This window comes from Rutidosis leptorrhynchoides, chromosome 9, assembly GCF_046630445.1.
Source record: "Rutidosis leptorrhynchoides isolate AG116_Rl617_1_P2 chromosome 9, CSIRO_AGI_Rlap_v1, whole genome shotgun sequence".
Lineage (NCBI taxonomy): Eukaryota > Viridiplantae > Streptophyta > Magnoliopsida > Asterales > Asteraceae > Rutidosis > Rutidosis leptorrhynchoides.
Window position 1 is genome coordinate 296300146 of NC_092341.1, and position 19589 is coordinate 296319734.

Genomic DNA, 19589 nt, shown 5'->3' on the forward strand with positions numbered 1-19589 from the left:
TAGTATAATATAATGACGCTTGGCCAACGTGGTTATATTACAGTAAGTCATGCTGAGTTTCTAATGGAATGCGATGATGGTAATATTTGACAGACTTTACCCTCGTCATGTGTCATGTTACATAACTCTTTCATTCTATTTAACCTCTAAAACATATCAAGAAAATATTTTTCTTGATGATTCTGTCTTTTCCGTGATTCCCGATAATTTAACAAATCAAATCATGCTATCACAATTCCTTTCTTAAGAACATTAGACATGTTCATTCAAAACTTGCAGATTTAATCTATAAATCCGAGACGTCTTAATCGCTTTACTTAAGGTCGAGAAGAGAAAACAGAAGCATGGAGCTTCGAAACATAAATAGGAGTATAAATCACAGCAAATAGGAGAGATCGTTAACCGTGGAATTCAATAATTATAGAAAGACATATGCAAGGAAGAATTACGAAAACCACCACTCCAAGAGCGAAGTAGAAGTAAACAGATTCCTCTGGTGGAAGTGGGAAAAGAAGAATGACAGATACGATAGTCAGGAAAATATCAAGAATCAGAACTGGATTAAGCATTTCACTAATCTTTTAGGAGTATGGATTAAGGAAGAAAATATAAGAATGGTGAAAATAATGGAAAGGAAGAGGTAAATTTATAGTGAAATAACAGACACAACAATCGAGGCAGATTACCGTATTTAACTAAAGAGATTCTAATTTCCTTATCTACTGAAGAATCAAATCTTATATAGATTTCGAAGATTTTCTTTAAATCCCTTGAAATCTGGAAATCAGCCGTGACTACGTCAAAAGTTAAAGCGAATTTCTATTACCTCGTTTCACTCGTTTGTGATAGCTTCATCCATACGCTTCACGTAATCGAATTGGTTTATCCATATTACTCAATGGTGATAAAACTCTATTGCTCAACTCATATACGTTATGGAAATATTCTTATTATCAACCATGACAACCTCTGTCAAATTTCGGGACGAAATTTCTTTAACGGGTAGGTACTGTCATGACCCAGAAAATTTCGACTAATTTTAAAATCAAACTCTCGATACGATTTAATATTTTTGACACTGTTATCCTGAGTCTCAAAAATTTTGAACTGTTTCATATATTCAATTGACCTTCGACTGCTATCAACGATTCACGAACAACTAATTGTATATATATATATATATATATATATATATATATGTATATGTATAATAATTTGAAATATTATTTGAAATAATATATGATTAAATTGTTGGAAATAAATATGTAAAATAAAATAATATACGATGTAATGAGAAATATTAATATATATTTAGTTATATAATAAAACATTATATTAAAATGTATTTATATATACATATAGTATATGGAAAATAAATGATTTCGAGCTTAGATAGTAACCGATTGTAATATTCAGTTGGCATTTTATTAGTGTTCATATAGATCTATTACATATATATGAAGGATTAAGATAAAAGTTGGACTGTAAATTGATTACAAAGATTTTAGGTTTGATAGAAATATTTTTACCTTTTTAGTTTAAGTTTTAGTAATCCGTACATATTATTTGGAACAGAGAATAAATATTAGACGCACCTTTTTGATCAGGTTTCAAACAGTTAATGACCAGAATAAATAAATGGTCTTAATTTAAAATTTTGAGATTTTTAGGAACAATTTTATATTTTAACTGTTTAGCAATAGACACGAAATAATGTCCCTAATAAAATGTCGGTAGATATTTTCATATTACTATTGTTTAATCACGTTTTAAAATCTATATAGGCATATTATATATTATATTAAACTTTTCTATAATGCTTCTTCACTTTTGGAATTGCATAGACAACTTGGATACCTATTTGATCCGTGAATTGATTTATAAAACTGTGTAGTACTATGTTACTTTTGCTATCTATCTATCTCTTATATATACAGAGGAGTTATATATCAACCATCCCCATTTACCTCCCTCACACTCTCTTGTACATCCGGCGACACTCTAACCTAACCACCATCATACAACCACCTCACCATACTACAACTTACCACTCGATCACCATCATCATATTTGTTTCCATCGAACACCCTTTAAACTACTTATGTTTTACTATTCCTCTTTTATTCTACAAACTTGCTAATGCTCGAGACTCACCCAACCATATCACACCTACAGTTTGATTAAGGTTTCTTCTGTCCCTTGTTTCTTGTTCGACCCAAGGTCGATGTTGGATCAAACGTGTCCATATTGCCACCATGAACACCACTTTACTTCTTAAGTAGTACACCACCCATGTTGATACTAAGGTACGCATCTGGTTTATATTTCTTTTTGTCGAACACCACAACTCCATCAGACACTAATCCACCACTCTACACCACCTTGTCTCCTCTTCTAACCAATCACCACGACACCACCATCCACCACCTTGTAACCTTCGATCGTTTCAGGCAACCACCAAACCGAAACCCAAGGTTATTTCTTGTTCTCTCCTTCGTGAACCACCACGTGAAACCCACGAACAACCCGGCCACCTCTATTCGAACCCATTTTGATCACCATCCTTTCTATCTACATAACTACCTCAACCCACCATCTTTGAAACCACCACCACCCATTTATGTATTTTTGTTTCTCGACAAATATCACCACCACGAATTTTGAATGCTTTTTCTTTCCTGTCGTGTGTGTTGATACAATGATTTCGAAGATGATGATCTATGTTATGAAGTCGAATAGGATGCTTCCTGGTATACGGTCGAATAAAGATAATGATGTTATGGTTTCTGTTTCTAACCCAAGATCTATCGCCACCACCTGCACAGCCATAGTATACGTTTATGTTTCTTATATAATCAAAAACCTCCAACACCTTAACTGCAACATGGAAGTTCTTGTTGCCGTCTGTTAAGAAAAGAAAAGAAAAATAAATATCGCTAATGCAACTTTCATCATATTTTATTTATAGCCCGATAAACTTTCTTAAGCCCATCTTCAATTCTTTTATAACCGACCCATTAAGTAGCCCAATACCACCAACGTGTGTGACTGCGCATGTTCTATTTCTGATTCTATTCTAATTCGGATAGTATAACGAAAGTGGTGATGATGTTAGATAGTTGGACGTGATCATGAGTATGATTATGATTATGATTATGATTATGATTATGGTAAAGTTTCAATCGAATTGCTTTGTGAAGAAGGAGAAAAAGGAAAACAAATAAATGTACGGGTTAAATAGATTTAGGCATTAATATAAATCAGAAATGAATGAGACAGAAGAATGGTTAGAGTGTTATCGGGTTAGCCAGAGGTCTCGGGTTCGAGCCCTGTCTGGGGAATATTTTTTGGGAAAACACTTTAAAGGTAGCCTATTTTCCTTTTTATTATTTTTATTATCATTATTATTATTTTTATTATTATTTATATTATTATTTTTATTTTTATTGCTAGTATTAAGTATTATTAGTATCATTTTTATTAGTAATACTATTATTATCAGTATTATTACTAGTATCATACTATTAGTATTATTATTAATATGATCATTAAAATATCTATTATAACTATAATTATTATTAAACTTACCATTATTATTAAAAAATATTATTTTTGCTAAAACTATCAATTTTACTTTATCATTATTATTAAAACTATCGTTTTTAATAAAATTACTATTATTACTATCATTATTGTTATTATCCTTAATCTGGTAATACTACAATTATTAATTTTACAAGACCAAAGATATAAATATATATATAAATATATTTATTGCATAAAGTATACTAATATTACATAAAATCATGTTTTAACTAATATTATTGATACAACATTAATTAAATATCAAATAACTATCATAATGTATTATAAGTATTAATAAAATTATATATAAGAATATTAATCTTAATACATAACAAAATATATAAACTTAATTGATTTATATTATAATGTGTTAATATATATACTTGATATAGGTTCGTGAATCCGAGGCCAACCCTGCATTGTTCAGTTCTGCCGTATGCATTTTTTTACTACAAAATATCGTATCGTGAGTTCATTTGATCCCTTTTTATTAAATGCTTTTGCAATATATATTTTTGGGACTGAGAATACATGAAATGCTTTTATAAATGTTTGACAAGATAGACACAAGTAAAACATTCCTCTAATGAATTAGTTGGACGTTATAATTGCCACTAATTGAAGTGAATATTTCCCCCTGATTATTATAGCTTGGTAACCTAAGAATTAGTTTGGACGTTATAATTGCCTACTAATTGACGCGAATCCTAAAGGTAGCTACCGGGTTTAACACCCCCACCCAGAATGTTCACTAGACAGTAGAGCTAGTGGGCGTGGTGTTTAGTACTTCGAGGTTTATATATTTATACAGACGAGAGGTTCTGTTTTGGGGATATTCTTATGCGCATTATATGTTAAGGTCGGTTACCAGGTAAAGGTTATATATAGGAAAAATGATTTTTATACACAGGTTATGTGTATGATATTTTGTACACGAGATATGTGTACGGTTGTTTCGTACACGAGATATGTGTACTGTATTTAAAAGAAATCGCATGTACATTACATGTGGGTATAGGATACGGACCCATTTGTACCATGCATATTTAAATCTTGTGGTCTATCAAAATTACTAAATTTTATTGTTTATGATAAACTTATGAACTCACCAATCTTTTGGTTGACACTTTTAAAACATGTTTATTATCAGGTATCAAAGAAATCTTCCACTGTGCATTTGCTCATTTTAAAGATGTTACTTGGAGTCGTTCATGACATATTTCAAAAGACGTTGCCGAGTTCAAAAAGATTATTATTAAGTCAATGACAGATTAGTCATTCATATTACGAGAATCATATATCATTTGTATCAAAAGGTTATATTTTGAAATGAGTTTGTCTTTTAAAAGAATGCAATGTTTGTAAAACGTATCATATAGAGGTCGGTACCTCGCAATGGAACCAGATGTTATTGTATTCGTCCAAGTGGATTTGGACGGGTCACTACACACCCGATTTTCCTACCTTCGGTTTCTGGATAAAATCACATTCACTGAAGCCTCATAACATGTTTACCCAAGAAGTATCAATCTGGTCTAATTTAGTTTCTTGCAAAGATAAAAAAACTCGGCTTTTCCTTCTAACACAATTTTCTTAACCCACTAAATTTCCCTTCTTCCCCATCTTTCTCAATCCCGAAACTACGAATGTTAAGCGATAGAATCTTCTTAATGAAAAAATAGGAAACGGAAGAGATGGTAAACACTTACTGGGTGAATTTCTCATTCCAATTTAATCCCATTATGTTACCAAAATCACGGATCTCACCACTCTCTGTAGACAATGCGGTTACTCCATTATTATTAACGTAGTTGCTCGCTGTACCCACATTCTTTTTGGTCTTGATATTTACCCTTTCACAAGATGTACATCTAGATCGAATTGGTTGCTTACCCAAGGTCTCCATTCTAGCAACGTTTTTCGCATTAAGAATCCTAGAATATGCTTTCCAGCTTCGAATTCTTAACCAACAACAATCATTTTTAGTGTCTTTCCCTTTTTTCCTTTGTTAAGATGCTTTAGCTCCTTTAACCTTGAGATTCTTATTCTTATTTTGTATCGAACGTTATCTCTTCCTTCCAGGGTTTTGATTTAATTTGTTATCGATATCTTTATTTTTTTTGTGTATCCACTTCAATAGGCCCAGTATTGGGCCCTTTGCTCTTTGATCCGCTGCCACTACGTCTTGGCCCAATAACAGGGTTGTCAACAGGTTTGTGAAAAACATTTTGAAGGCTACACTGAAGCCCAATATGTGGGCTAACCCTAACATTATTACTATTTGTGTTGTTGAATGGACTATGTGTATGCAATGGACTCTCTTCAATACCCCTTACTGGACTGACTTCATATGGACCCAAATTACATATAGGAGACCCATCATCCATCACCAAACCCTGCATTTTACCATCATCAAGTTTTACTTGATCCTCTTGAAAAATACCAACAGTTGTACACGGGGAATTAGGAACATTGGGGGCTACGTTTCCAGCTACGTTTCCATTCCCATTGCCATATCATCATTATCATTAATGGACAGATTCCCAATACCTAGGCACCTCGACCCTTCATCTTCAATCTCCTGGTTTCCCTGTTCCTGGTCCACATCATCACCTGCAACGTTAGGGTTTCCGAAAACATTACCACCGGCGATCGGAGACCCACAATTACCATCATAACAGTTTTCAAAAATATCACCATCACTCACGTCATCGAATTTAATATTCTCATCACTGAGTTATCATAAGTATCACCAATATACTCGTCATCATCATCTTCCTTAGCCTTTTCTACATCCTCCCAATCTGAGCAGTCCACCGGGTCAAAATCAAGATTTACAATTCGATTAATGTCTTCCTTGACATGAACAAGGATGTGAGTATTATTAAGAGACAAAGTAGCATGCCCATCAATAGTACCACAATTTTCCTTTACATGTAGCAGGACACTACCAAACGTAAGATTTTGATTCATATGGTTAATGTTACAATTTTCTAACATCAAAATCATTCCCCACCCGCAAGCCACCGAAGAGAATATTTTTTCATTCCAACACGTAACCGGTACTCCACTTATGTTTACCTACGCAAGTCTTCCAATTCTTCCATGCAGATCATAAGACGAATCAAAGACTTTAATCAAGCTACACCAATTCCTGATAACATGATCCTCCTGTTTAGCAATAGAAACAACCATGCTCTCCGAATTACAAAGAAGTAGGGTATGAGACCACCATGATACTTAACCACAAACTCATCTAAACCCTCCGCCTTACATAGTGCCTCAAATTGGTTGAGAATTTCAAATGACTTAACCTCAACCACCAAAGAACTTCCAAGCATCCCTTGATTACCATCTTTCTCTTTAATGCAAACCACCCTATCCTTTCCAGCCCTAGAGATATTTAATTTATCTCTCTAATCTTCAATCACCACCGAATGTTGTACCTTGGATAACTTCTCCCTAAGATCCACGCTTTTAGGTCGAATATTGGACAACTTTTCCCTTAGATCAACCCTAGATTCACCAGCAACATCACTGTAGTTTCGATTATCCCTATATGCATTATTCGTTGCACCAACGCCATTACGTTGTTGATGTGGTCTAGTGTTCCTGTCGTTTGGAAATCCATCAACCATCTCAACGGCCTTGAAAATCCGGATCGAATTACCATCAAAGACAATCTTCTCCAACGAACCTAGCAGGAGGTCCACACAGCTCACATCGCTCTACCGAACGAAAGTAAACTTTTGTCCATTCCCTAATCGTTTATTAGCCACATAGATATCCCTTAGCACACCATATGGCTTAAAAATTCTCCACATATTCGCCACTTTCCAATGCTCTGGAAATTAAAAAACATGAAGGAAGTCAAATGGATTCCGAATAGCCTCATTAGATGATTCTCAAGCCTCCCGTTGTATCAATCCCGCAACAATCTCGTGCCTGCCCGATATGCTCTCCTCTCAGCCTCACTAGCAATTCTTTCATTCTTTCTCCGCACTTTCTCTCACACACACACCCCATTTTCACAGTAAGTTAAGTTTTTGGGTGGTGATATATCCAAACTAATTTTTGATAGATCCACCCATATTTGATGTCTTTTCCAAAAATACCCTCTAATAAATTTTATCAAAAAATTGTGCAAGACATAATTTACGGATATATTAGTCGATTTAAGTTGATTTATCGAATAAAGTTTGAAAATATCAATTCCTTGGTTTTTAGCACTATTTATCTATTTTTTTTTTTTTTTTTTTTTTTGAACTTTTTAATATATCCATCCATTTTTAAGTGCAATACAGTATACGACGGATCTTTCCGTCGACGGGTACTCAAATGGCGACAAAGATGGTAGCCGTAAACTTATCGGTAGCAGCTCCGGCAGCGTGTCGACTCAGTAGCTCTTTTTCTACTTCAACTCGCAGTTCATATAGTAGTAAGTGTTTATCGTCAATGACGAATTCAACTTTTTACCGGAATTTCGCGGCAAAAATCCGCGCGTCGTCATCAACCGCCACCGTCAAAACCACTCCGGTATATATATGCGTAGATGTAATTACATTAATGCGTTTATTGTGCGGAATCGAAGGCCGGAGATAGTATAATATAATATATTTGTAGATGAAATTGTTTAATAAATACTGAATGGATGGATATGAATTCCACCGGTTTTTACTTCAATTTATTTATTATTGTTTGTTATCGACTTTTACGTTTTAGGCTTAATTGTCACTACTGCTATGTTTTGTGCTTTTAGTATAAATTCATTTATTGGTTGATTTTTTATTTTTTTTTTTTTTTTTTTTTCCTTTTTTGTTTTGATTAAGCTCAAAGCTATAGTTACAACTTACAACTCCAGTTAAATTTGCTACAAACTAGTCCAAGTCAATGAGTATTTGTTTTGCTAAGCTACTTAATAATATATAATAATATGTATATACGTATAATATATACTCCGTACTATATATACTGGTTTTAAAAATATTACAGTTATTTTAGTGATTATTTGTATCATAATCCATGTAAGTTTGAAGGTAGAATCACTAGAGTGATAAGTGTATTTAATTCATAAATCACTACTAAACTTGAATTACAAATATTCTATTGAAACTGCTATTATAGTATCGATTTGTGACTTTTTTTTTTCCGAAACGCATCGATTTGTGACTTTAACCCAATGGTTCTTGACTTATAACTCTAGTTAAAGGACATTTTGTGAAGAAGTGAACCTACATGCTATTAATAAGTTAATATATGAAAGCCACTTGTTTTTGCGTGGTTATGGAGTTCTTGTTGTATCCTTTTAGGATACGAAATTACTTTCTTGTATAAACATTCCCAGTATTCGGCAACCATATTCAAGGCATTAACGTCATAACGTGTCATGTCACATTAATTTGCACTGATTAGTTGTATATTTATTCATACATTCATTTATTTTTGCCCATTCTTAATATGCAGGGAACTAATTTCAATGAAAAAAAATTAAATGGAAAGAAGCAGGTTTTGGCTTGTCCCGTATGCTATGACAAGTTAATATGGAATGGTGATCCAGTTTTTTCAGTGTAAGTTATTTTGGTTATGTTGACATGTTTAACTGTGTCTACTAGTTTTCTTAAACTATTTGTTTTTATTGCTTTTCGATCTTTCTTCTGATTCTTGTCATTCATATATGTGTCAGAGATTGTACGCCTAGGTCTATTTTAAAATGCAGTTCCTGTAACAAAACTTACAGTGGTAATGAAACACATCTTGATCTGACTGTAATTAGTGGATCCAAGAACTATGGTGAATCTATGCCAGCTTCTTCTGAGATTTTCAGGTATTTTTTTAATAATTTCATGAACTTACTGATAGCTAGACCATCTTATACTTGTATACTTGACCAAACCAAAATAATATGTAACTTTAATTATGTATCTAACTGCCCATGAATGTCATGTGTTTACTGATACAGGTTGCCATTAATATCATTCCTGTATGAGAGGGGATGGCGACAGGGTTTTTCGGTATTGGGCGGTTTCCCAGGCCCAGAGAAAGAGGTAATATGTCCTTCATGTAATGGCCTTCCTGGAGAGTCTGTTAAATATATATGCTAGAAGTGTCAATTTTGACCCATTGATTTGGGCTATGTTTTGTCCCTAACAGTTCAGATGGCTAAAATCAAAAAGTTAGCTTAAACTGTAACGGGTTTAATGGGTTGCACCATAGTGTATTTTAAGGCATATAAGCTTCTAAATCATTTTATAGAAAATATTACTCTATATTGTATTAATGTGGAAGATAAAGTTTTGATTTTGTAATCATGTTTTACACAGTAATTATATAAAAAGGAGTTGTAGAAAGTAAAAAAAACAACATTTTGGTCAACACTACTTGATCCATACACAAGCTTTTCCATATTGACTCGAACCCAATTGACCCATTACAGAACCGCCCTTTTGCAACCCCTATTATATACAGAAAAAAAGATGTAACTTAAATCAACTTCCAGACTTATTTTACGAGGTTGAAAATATCAATTATGAACAAATTTTTGTTATTATTTATGTACAGTTCGAATTGATGAGAGATTATCTTAAGCCAGTCATTGGAGGAAGCATAATTGATGCTAGTTGTGGTAGTGGGATGTTCACTCGGCTTTTTGCAAAGAGCGGCTTATTTTCTCTTGTTGTAGGCCTTGATTTTTCAGAGTCCATGTTAAAACAGTGCTATGACTACATTAATCAGGAGGAAAATATATCTAAAGAGTACATATCTTATTTCCATATACCACTTCAAATTTTACATTGATCATTTATAATGCCTGTCAATTTTTTTTATCATGTCCAATGAGTTTGTAATGCGGACTATGTATTTAGGAACTTAATATTGGTTAGAGCTGATATTGCACGACTTCCATTTCCTTCAAGTTCTATAGATGCTGTGCATGCTGGTGCAGCTCTTCATTGTTGGCCCTCACCGTCTGCTGGCGTAAGTACTCTGTTAACATGTCTTTGGGTCATTTTTGGTTTCTATTTTGTTGATTTGGGTCAAACGGGTAAAAGAAAAGTATTAACTAATAATGAAACGAGTTAAACAGATGAAACAGATTATATCAGTCAAAACCTGACTAATGTCATGTGTATAAGTGTATTCAGGGGCGAATTTAGAAAAGGGGGGGGGGGGGGGGGGGGGGGGGTCGATTTCGAAATTTTAGTGTAAAAATTTGGATTTTTTTCATTTTGCCCCAAAACCTACATATTTTGCCTCAAAACCTTCAAATTTTGCCCACAATTCTCTAAATTTTGCCCCAAAACCTTCAAATTTTGCCCACAAACCTTCAAATTTTATCCAAAACCCTCAAAATTTTTGTCCCAAAAACTCCGTATTTTGCCCAAAAAAGTTGCTACGGTTTTAAAAAAAAATTTCGCCCCCGATGAAGAAAAATCCTGCTTCCGCCACTGAGTGTATTCATGTGTTTACTGTTTCCTAAATCATTTTATTCACTAGGAATCAGATCAGATCATTATGATAGTAAATAGTAATATGGCTTTATGATCATATTTAATACATTAACCTTGTACAAAAGAAAATTTAAAAGTTTGATAAAAAAAAATGTCAGTGTGTTGGGCCAACTCGGCCTGTTTTGTGACCCGTACAATATTAGTATCACTTGAACCTACGTACACCATTTACTAGACGGACATGCCCTTTTTGCCATATCTAGTTACATCTACGTTTGTGTAATATTTGGTTATCAACTTTGTTATTCCATATTAAGACAATAGTTACTATGTATTTGAAGAGTATCTCCATAATTTTTATAAGTTATTAACGTATCTATATATTTGCCTTTTGAAATAGTTATAAAATATGGAGATACTGACGTGTGGTCACGCGAACTCTTGTTTGTTTTTAATTTAGAGATTTCATAACTTATTAATAATATAATAAGCCGCATTGCATGCCAAATTATACAATGTTTTTGAACATTGTTCAAACACCTACTAAATTTAATTTTGCTTTTGTGCCTCCCAGAAAAGTTGTTCAATATTTTCCTGTCTTTATATTTGGTCTGTGTTTTTTTCGAACTCGTCTTCACCTAACAATGTGGTGTGTAACAGGTAGCTGAAATAAGTCGAATTCTTCGACCGGGAGGAGTTTTTGTTGCCACGACCTACATAATAGACGGCCCTTTTTCATTTATCCCCTTTTTACGTCCCATACGCCAGGTATGCAATTTTATGACTTATAACTCAATTCATTGCAATGTGAACTTGAGTTATTAATTATAAATAAGTGAATATTTGATTTTGTAATTGTAGAATATCGGTCAGATATCAGGGAGCCACCTGTACCTATCTGAACGTGAATTACAAGAGCTCTGCTCAAGCTGTGGACTCGTGGATTACACATGCATTCGAAACAGAGCTTTTGTAATGATCTCTGCCCGAAAACCTACCTGAAAACCCACTATAAATGTCGTTAAACATAAAGGTAGTTCTCGCTTATTGGAACACTGTACATGTGTCATGTTGTATATGTATATAAAGTCATCACAAAATTGTTTATGTAAATTCTTGGAAAAGTTTCTTTTCTATATTTAACACAGGCTTGATCTGTAGATCAATTAAGCAGTAGTGTTCTCTTTAAGGACGTCTAAAATGATGTATCGTTGCTAATTTTTAACCAAACAAACGTAACTGTATCGAATCCTGTCGTAACACTAGTGTTCTCTTTAAGTACATCTAATATATAATGTATCAAATCCAGTCGTAAGTGTATCATTGATAATTTGTATATACAATCTTTATATTAAGCAGTAGTTTTCTCTTTAAGGACATCTAAAATACTCCGTAATGTATTTTTTTTTTTTTAGAACGGCAATTTCGGCATCGAATCCTTTCATTTGCCACTCACGCACCCGTTACGAAGAAACTCATCGCATCCATTGCGCAAAGCGTACCCGAAATGCTTTAGGTTAACTGCTTAGCCCGCACAAAGTGAAGGATACCAGAGGCACAACCTTGGAGAAAACTCATATTTTTTCAAGGATACGGACCCACAACCAACTGAGGCTTTTTATCACTCAACCAATAATTCGGTGGTATCTAAAATAATGTATTCCCTCCGTCCCAGCTCAAGTGTGCACTTTATATTTTGATTAACCAGAAGACGTTCTCGATAGAGAAGATTTCTGAGTGGTGAAAAATTAAGTTAGTGGAATTTAATGGATGGTGAAGTAAAAAGAAACGGGTGAAAAAGTAAAAGGGTCAATTTTGGTAGTTTAGGGTAATTCTAATGGATGGTGATGTAAAGAGAGACGGTGAAGAAGTAAAAAGGTAAATTCTAGTAGTTTAGGATTACGGATGGAAATGGATATCCGATTTGATGAATATTCACACGATCCGATCCACTAAAAGCGAATATGGATGACCTAATATCCGATCCGAAGTATAGGGATAATAAAGAATAATTTTTTACAATAAAATGTTAACGTTTTCGACAAAATCAATAACTTTATTATATGTAATGTTTACTGGGATAAAAGTATATGTCTCCATTCACCAGTCTGAATTTATTTTTCAAAAACATTCATCATAAAGAATGTTATTATAATCATAAATATAGATAGATATTGGAAAAAAAATCATAAAACTTATTATCATTCACGTATATCATGAAATGGTATATAAATAAACGTACACGTTAAATATATATATGGAGTAAATAAAAACCCAACAGTAGGTATCATCGTGCAAAATCTAAGCACACACAAATTGACAACGTTACACAATGTTAATTTATGTGTGCTTTTCGGCAATCATATATCTAATTTATTACTTTCTAAGGATCATCCCGTCGAGAAAGACTCGAACGGCCACGACAATGGCTGCCGGAAACACATCGGCAGTTGGGCCGGTAGCGAGAAGACGCTCTACATTATTTGCTGACTTTAATGAAAAAGAAGATGCAATGGGAAAGAAGCAGATATTATTGGCTTGCCCCATATGCCATGACAAGTTAATATGGAATGGTGATTCTGTCTTATCAGAGTAAGTTACTTTCATTATTATGACTGAAAAATATTTTCTTTTTATTATGGGTTAATTTGACATGTTTATCTGTTTCTACTAGTTTTCTTATTTTTTTTAATGTTAACTTAAAGGGAATAGTGTTTGAGAATATATTATATATTACTCTATAGCAAGATATGCTTCAAGTGCGATTTGAACTGTTATAAGAATATCAGAATTCAACCACTAGTAGACTATCTTGTGCTCGTTTACTTGAAGTTATACGTATGATAAATTTTAAGTTATAGTTTGGTACATTAGTATTTGAAAAAACTATTCAAGATACCAAATTAAGATGTGTTACGTGGAAAAAAGTGCTCCGTAATTGATACCGCAAAAATAGAATATCAATATTTTTTTTTTTCGAAAAGCAAGGCATTCATTAAAGGGCTAAAAAGGGAGCCCAATCCAATTACAACACGAAAGGAGATTAATGCCGGTATCGGCCATGAGCATACAAACAATCATCGACTGGTTGCAGAGGGAGCAACAATAACACCTACTCTAACAATTCAAACAGCTTGCACAATAATGAACATCAACAAATTAAGAAGTGTATGCTGTAGGATTTGAAAGCCAAGTTAACCACTCGATATTCGTCTTCTTAACTCGGGAGGAAATCCATTCGAAGGTTTTGAGTTGTATCTCCATTAGTGCCGAAGGACCGCTCCAACTTTTATTTGCGAAGACCTTTTGATTTCGGTTATTCCACAAAAGATATGCGCACGTCCACTCCGTAGCTTGCCATATTTTTGTGCCGAGCGCTGTCATTGTTCGATTACTACAACCCCGGAAGGATTCACTTATGCTCAAACTAGATACCGGACCTAATCCCCACCACTTGTATAACCTTTCCCAAACATCAAAAGAGTGTCGACAAAAGAACAAGGAGTGGTCGATTGTTTTCACGTCATCATCGCATAAGGGGCATCTCACGGAGTGCAAGTCTATTCCTTTGTTATCTAATTCCACACGAGTTGGTAAACGTCTCCTTAAAACCCGCAACATGAATACTTCCACTTTCCCTGGTACTAGATTATTTTTTAAAGTTTCCTGTCGATGACTATCATTTAGTAGGAGTTGATCATCAATTAACCTTGCGAGTGTCTTTGTAGAAAATGAACCGTTTGATGCAAGTCTCCAACACCAGACATCTTCACCTTTATCGTGTTTTTCATAGCTTGCAATGCTTTCCGAAAGTGAGTGTAATTCGTCCAGTGCACGTCCTGATATGTCTCGACTCCAATTCCAAATACAGTGATGTGACTGACCCGTTCACGATACCCTATCACGAACTGATATTTCTTTCTCCACCTTCAAATGAAACAATCGTTTGTATTTATCTTTGAGTGGGATGTCACACAACCATGATTCAGTCCAGAAACCTGTCAAGCTGCCATCCCCAATGTCTTTCGTGATTGAGCTTCCAAAATTCAGCCCGATCTCTTCGATGTCACAACCTGCACGCACAATGTTTACCCAAATACTACCCTTCCCTTTCGGCCGGTTAAGGCTTTGAGGAATGAGTAGTCCGTTAGTCCCGTAAATGCTTTTTAAAATTTTCACCCAAAGAGAGTTTCCTTCGGTCTTGATCCACCAAAATCATTTCCCCAAAAGAGCTAGGTTTTTACCCCTGAGTGAACCAATGTTTAGACCTCCTTTGTCATAGGGCAAAAGAGAGTCATCCCATTTTATCCACACAAGTTTATTACGCTCACCCCCCCCCCCCCCCCCCCAAAGTACGTCTAATACTCTCAAGGCACTTAATTACACTCAACGAGGCACGAAATAGGAAGAAATAATATAGAGGCAAACTATTAAGAACCGATTTAACAAGCGTTAACCTTCCACCGAAAGAGATCGTTTTTGTTTTCCATTCCGCGAGTCTTGAAGAGAATTTTTCAATTATCGGTCTCCAACTTTCTATTCGATTCATGTTTTTTCCAACCGGTAGACCAAGATATGTAAAGGGGAATTTACCCTCTTTACATCCGAATCGTGAAGCCATACGATCAATTTCATCTTGTTTCACCCCCAATCTGAAAATAAGACTTTTATGGTAGTTGATTTTGAGACCCAAAACCTTTTCAAAGCAACTTAGAAGCTTCATGAGATTGCTAGAATTTTGTCTACCCCATTCACCTACGAAAATGGTGTCGTCAGCATACTGAAGATGTGAGATCAACACTTTGTCTGACCCGATTTCAACCCCCTTAAATAATCCCCCACTAATGGCATTTTTAGCAAGAAGATTAAGGCCTTCCGCTGCAATGATAAATAAGAAAGGAGATAGGGGGTCTCCTTGCCGGACCCCTCTTTCAAGATTAAACTCACTAGTCGGGGATCCACTGACCAAAACCGATACTGAAGCTGACTTGAGACACACATGTATCCATTTCCTCCATTTAACACCGAAACCCATTCTCTTCATCATCTCTAAAAGGAAGTCCCAGTTTTAGCTGTCAAAGGCCTTCTCGAAATCTACTTTGAAAACTAGACTCTTATTTTTATTTTTCTTAAGAAATTCAATCGCTTCATGTGATGACCCAGAAAATTTCGACTAATTTAAACCAATTCTCTATATGATTTACTATTATGTAAATATACATATAAATATATATATATTATAAGATGTACAAGTAAAACACTATTTGCTACAGTGAAACCGTATTTTGCTACAGTGCTACAGTGAAAACGACTTTGCTACAGTAAACACCATTTGCTACAGTAAACACTATTTGCTACAGTACACTATTTGCTACAGTAAAACACTATTTGATGTCGACGAACTAGCAAACAAAAACGGAAAAGGCGGCCATGCGATCGCATGGAAAAAACACTGAAAACTCATGCGATCGCATGAGCTACAGTAAATGGAAAAGTATTATAAATACGCCAGTTTTCTGCTCGTCAACACATCCTTCTCTTTTTTTCTTCTTATGTAATTTAAATTTATATATATAATTATAATTATAATTATAATTTTAAGTTTAATAATAATAAAGTATATTCGAGGGTATTTTTAATTCGGGTTTCAAATCATTTTAAGCTAAGGAAATATTGGGTATTGTTCGGGGTATTGTTCTTGAATCCAAGGTCAACCATACAGCCGTCTACCATCATTACGTCTACGCAATTTGCCTACAATATTGAGTCTCAATATTGAACTGTGAGTTTATAGTCTCCCTTTTTAAATACTTTAAATATTTTTGGGCTGAGAATACATGCAATTTATTTTAAACGCGATAAGACACAAGTACATACTAAATTCTACACTGAGTTAAACCGAAAATCCCTTAGCTTTGGTAACTAGTAGCTGCCAGTACATAGGATATGGACTGGTGGGCGTGAATAATTGTATATGGATCCATAGGGCTTGACATCCCCGTCCGAGCTAGAGCGCTAGCCTTTTAACGGACGTATATTTTTTGAGTTTAAGACACGTTGGTTTGCGTGTATTAAAACGAATGGGGTAATTATCACTATAGCGTTAAGTTTAGTTACCAGTGTGCTCTGTTACGTAGAATCTATTGATAAACTTTTGATGAAATCTTGTGGTATATCTTTATATATGTTTATGACTCGAGCAATTAAACCTATAACTCACCAACATTCGTGTTGACTTTTTAGCATGTTTTATTCTCAGGTCCTTAGAATGCTTCCGCTGTGATGTGCTTGTTGCCTGCATGGAGTCTCTCATGCTTTGTACAAAGTTTATTTCATTCAAAATAAAACTGCGTTGTGTAATAAATAATTGGACTGTGATGTCAACCTGTAAATTAAAGACTTATGTATTTCGGGATTTTGCTTATACCTAAGCACTCGCCCACATGTTTATAGCTTTCTATGTTTAGAAAGTCACTTATTTTAATGAATGCAATATTTTATCAAAACGTATCATATAGAGGTCAAAACCTCACTGTGGAATCAATGATTAACGTGCCGCGTCAATAGCGATTTTGACGGGTCGTTACACTTCATTTGCAATTAATGCCCCGTCCAGAATATACCTCCCTCTTATGAACGCACTTTGCTCCTCCTCTATGAGCTTCAGTATTACCTTTCTAATGCGATTGGATGTCACTTTTGTCAAGATCTTGTAATAGCTACCAATCAAACTTATTGGACGAAAATCATTCAAACATATTGGGTCGTTCCTTTTAGGTACGAGAGTGATAAATGATGCGTTACATCCCTTTGACACTTCACACTTTTCCCGGAACCAATTTAAAGCCCCGAGTAAATCTCGCTTGATAACATCCCAGTGTAGTTTAAAGAATTTGAATTTCACACCGTCTGGACCCGGGGTTTTTATATTGCAACATTCCTTTATGGCCTCAAAAACTTCTTTTTCGGAGAACATAGTTTCTAATTCATCAGCTTGTGAACTCGTAAGTATTTGTGCAGGTGGGTGTAGATTGTTTTGGTTTGACAGCTTCATGGTGCCGTTTGAACTATGCTGTTTGAATAACGATTGGAAGTGCTCGAAGATTTCCTGTTTTATATCAATGGGATTTTCATTCCATCTTCCATTAATATGCAATCCCCTAATGTTACGCTTCGAATATCTCCTCCGAATTGCCGAATGAAAATACCTTGTGTTTTCGTCCTCATCGGTTGTCCATTTAATTCTAGCCTTCTGTCTTGCCATATTTGAAACAATTTTCTCCTTTTCTATCAATTTTTTTCTCACATTCATCCACTTTTCTTGTTCGTTTTCTGATAGGTGTTTGACTTCAGCCGCATGTTCCCAATCAGATGCAAGTTTTGCAAGATCAGCACATTCTTTTTTTATATTTCCCAATCGATTCTGACTCAGCTCCTTGAGTTTGAATTTAACTTCTTTCAGTTTATTCCTGATGTAATGACCCGGACTTTTTCGATCAATTTATACTTATAAGATTAATATTTACATAAATTAAACCTTACCAACATGATAAGCAATCTAGATTGTTGAGATTTATGTTTTTGAAAAGAGTTTTACACAACGTTTGACCGTCCAATTTGACCGATGATATCACGAACTATATAACATACGATAATTATACGTTTATGTATATATATGTATTTATATATATTTAACATGATCTAAGGATGTTTAACATCTCATTGGGTACTAATAACAATGAGTTATAAGTATATTTTGAAACTACTAACTTAAGTTTTCAAAACGATAACTATACGTAACGTTCTTCGACATAAATACTTATAACCTATAATACTTATACATGCATCGTATAGATATGTATTTTATCACTTTTAAAGGGCTTACATACATAAAACAATATAAGTATATTTACAAAAGATAGCTATATTTGAATCCTCGTTCCGTTTTCTCAAAGATTTCTACACGTATATCTAGGGTATATGTACCCGTATCATACGCAGCTTCTAGATGTATTTACTATTGGTATATACCAATAAAAATCTGCTCCTTAGCAGCCTTAAATGATTAAGAAACATGTGGAACCAACCATTTGTCAAGTAGCATGAATTATTTAGCAAGAAAACAAAGTTAGGTATCTTTTTTTTCCTTTATAACCTAAAAACGTTTTTATGCATGCACACCATTTCTTCACCCCATTTTCTCATACTTACACTCCCATTTCTCTCTCAAAATACTCTTAACTTCATACTTGATCATCTCCAAGCATTTTCCCCATCATTTAGCTTCAAAAACAACCCTTAATCATCATAAGAAAAACCATACAAGAACACTTCAAGAATCCTTTCAAGAACACAAGTTTACTTCCAATCTTTCATCCAATTCCATCACTCTTTTGGTTCTAGGTTCTTACTCCTCTTTTACAGCAATCTTGTCCAAGTAACTTGAGGTAGTAACTTTGTTCATAACCTTATTCGATTCATATATATATAGCTATCTTATTTTATGGTATAAAATTTTAACAACAAGAACATAGTTTGAATGTTTTCAAACTTGTT

General features: G+C 34.3%; 2 protein-coding genes across 2 annotated transcripts in view; both read left to right on the forward strand.

Annotated features, from left to right (window-relative positions):
- The first annotated feature begins 7868 nt into the window (after positions 1–7868).
- Positions 7869–12178, forward strand: LOC139866437 (uncharacterized methyltransferase At1g78140, chloroplastic-like). The gene is made up of 8 exons (XM_071854672.1): positions 7869–8121; positions 9049–9152; positions 9269–9409; positions 9545–9629; positions 10144–10337; positions 10449–10560; positions 11694–11801; positions 11895–12178. Exons 1-8 carry the CDS (start codon positions 7924–7926, stop codon positions 12033–12035), a joined length of 1083 nt encoding a protein of 360 aa, XP_071710773.1. The 5' UTR covers positions 7869–7923; the 3' UTR covers positions 12036–12178.
- Positions 12179–13458: 1280 nt separating this feature from the next.
- LOC139868889 (uncharacterized methyltransferase At1g78140, chloroplastic-like) overlaps positions 13459–19589 on the forward strand; it is a 98379-nt gene continuing 92248 nt past the window's right edge. Inside the window, exon 1 of the mRNA XM_071857227.1 lies at positions 13459–13625. Coding sequence (XP_071713328.1) covers positions 13459–13625 — 167 coding nt within the window. The remainder of the gene's footprint in view (positions 13626–19589) is intronic.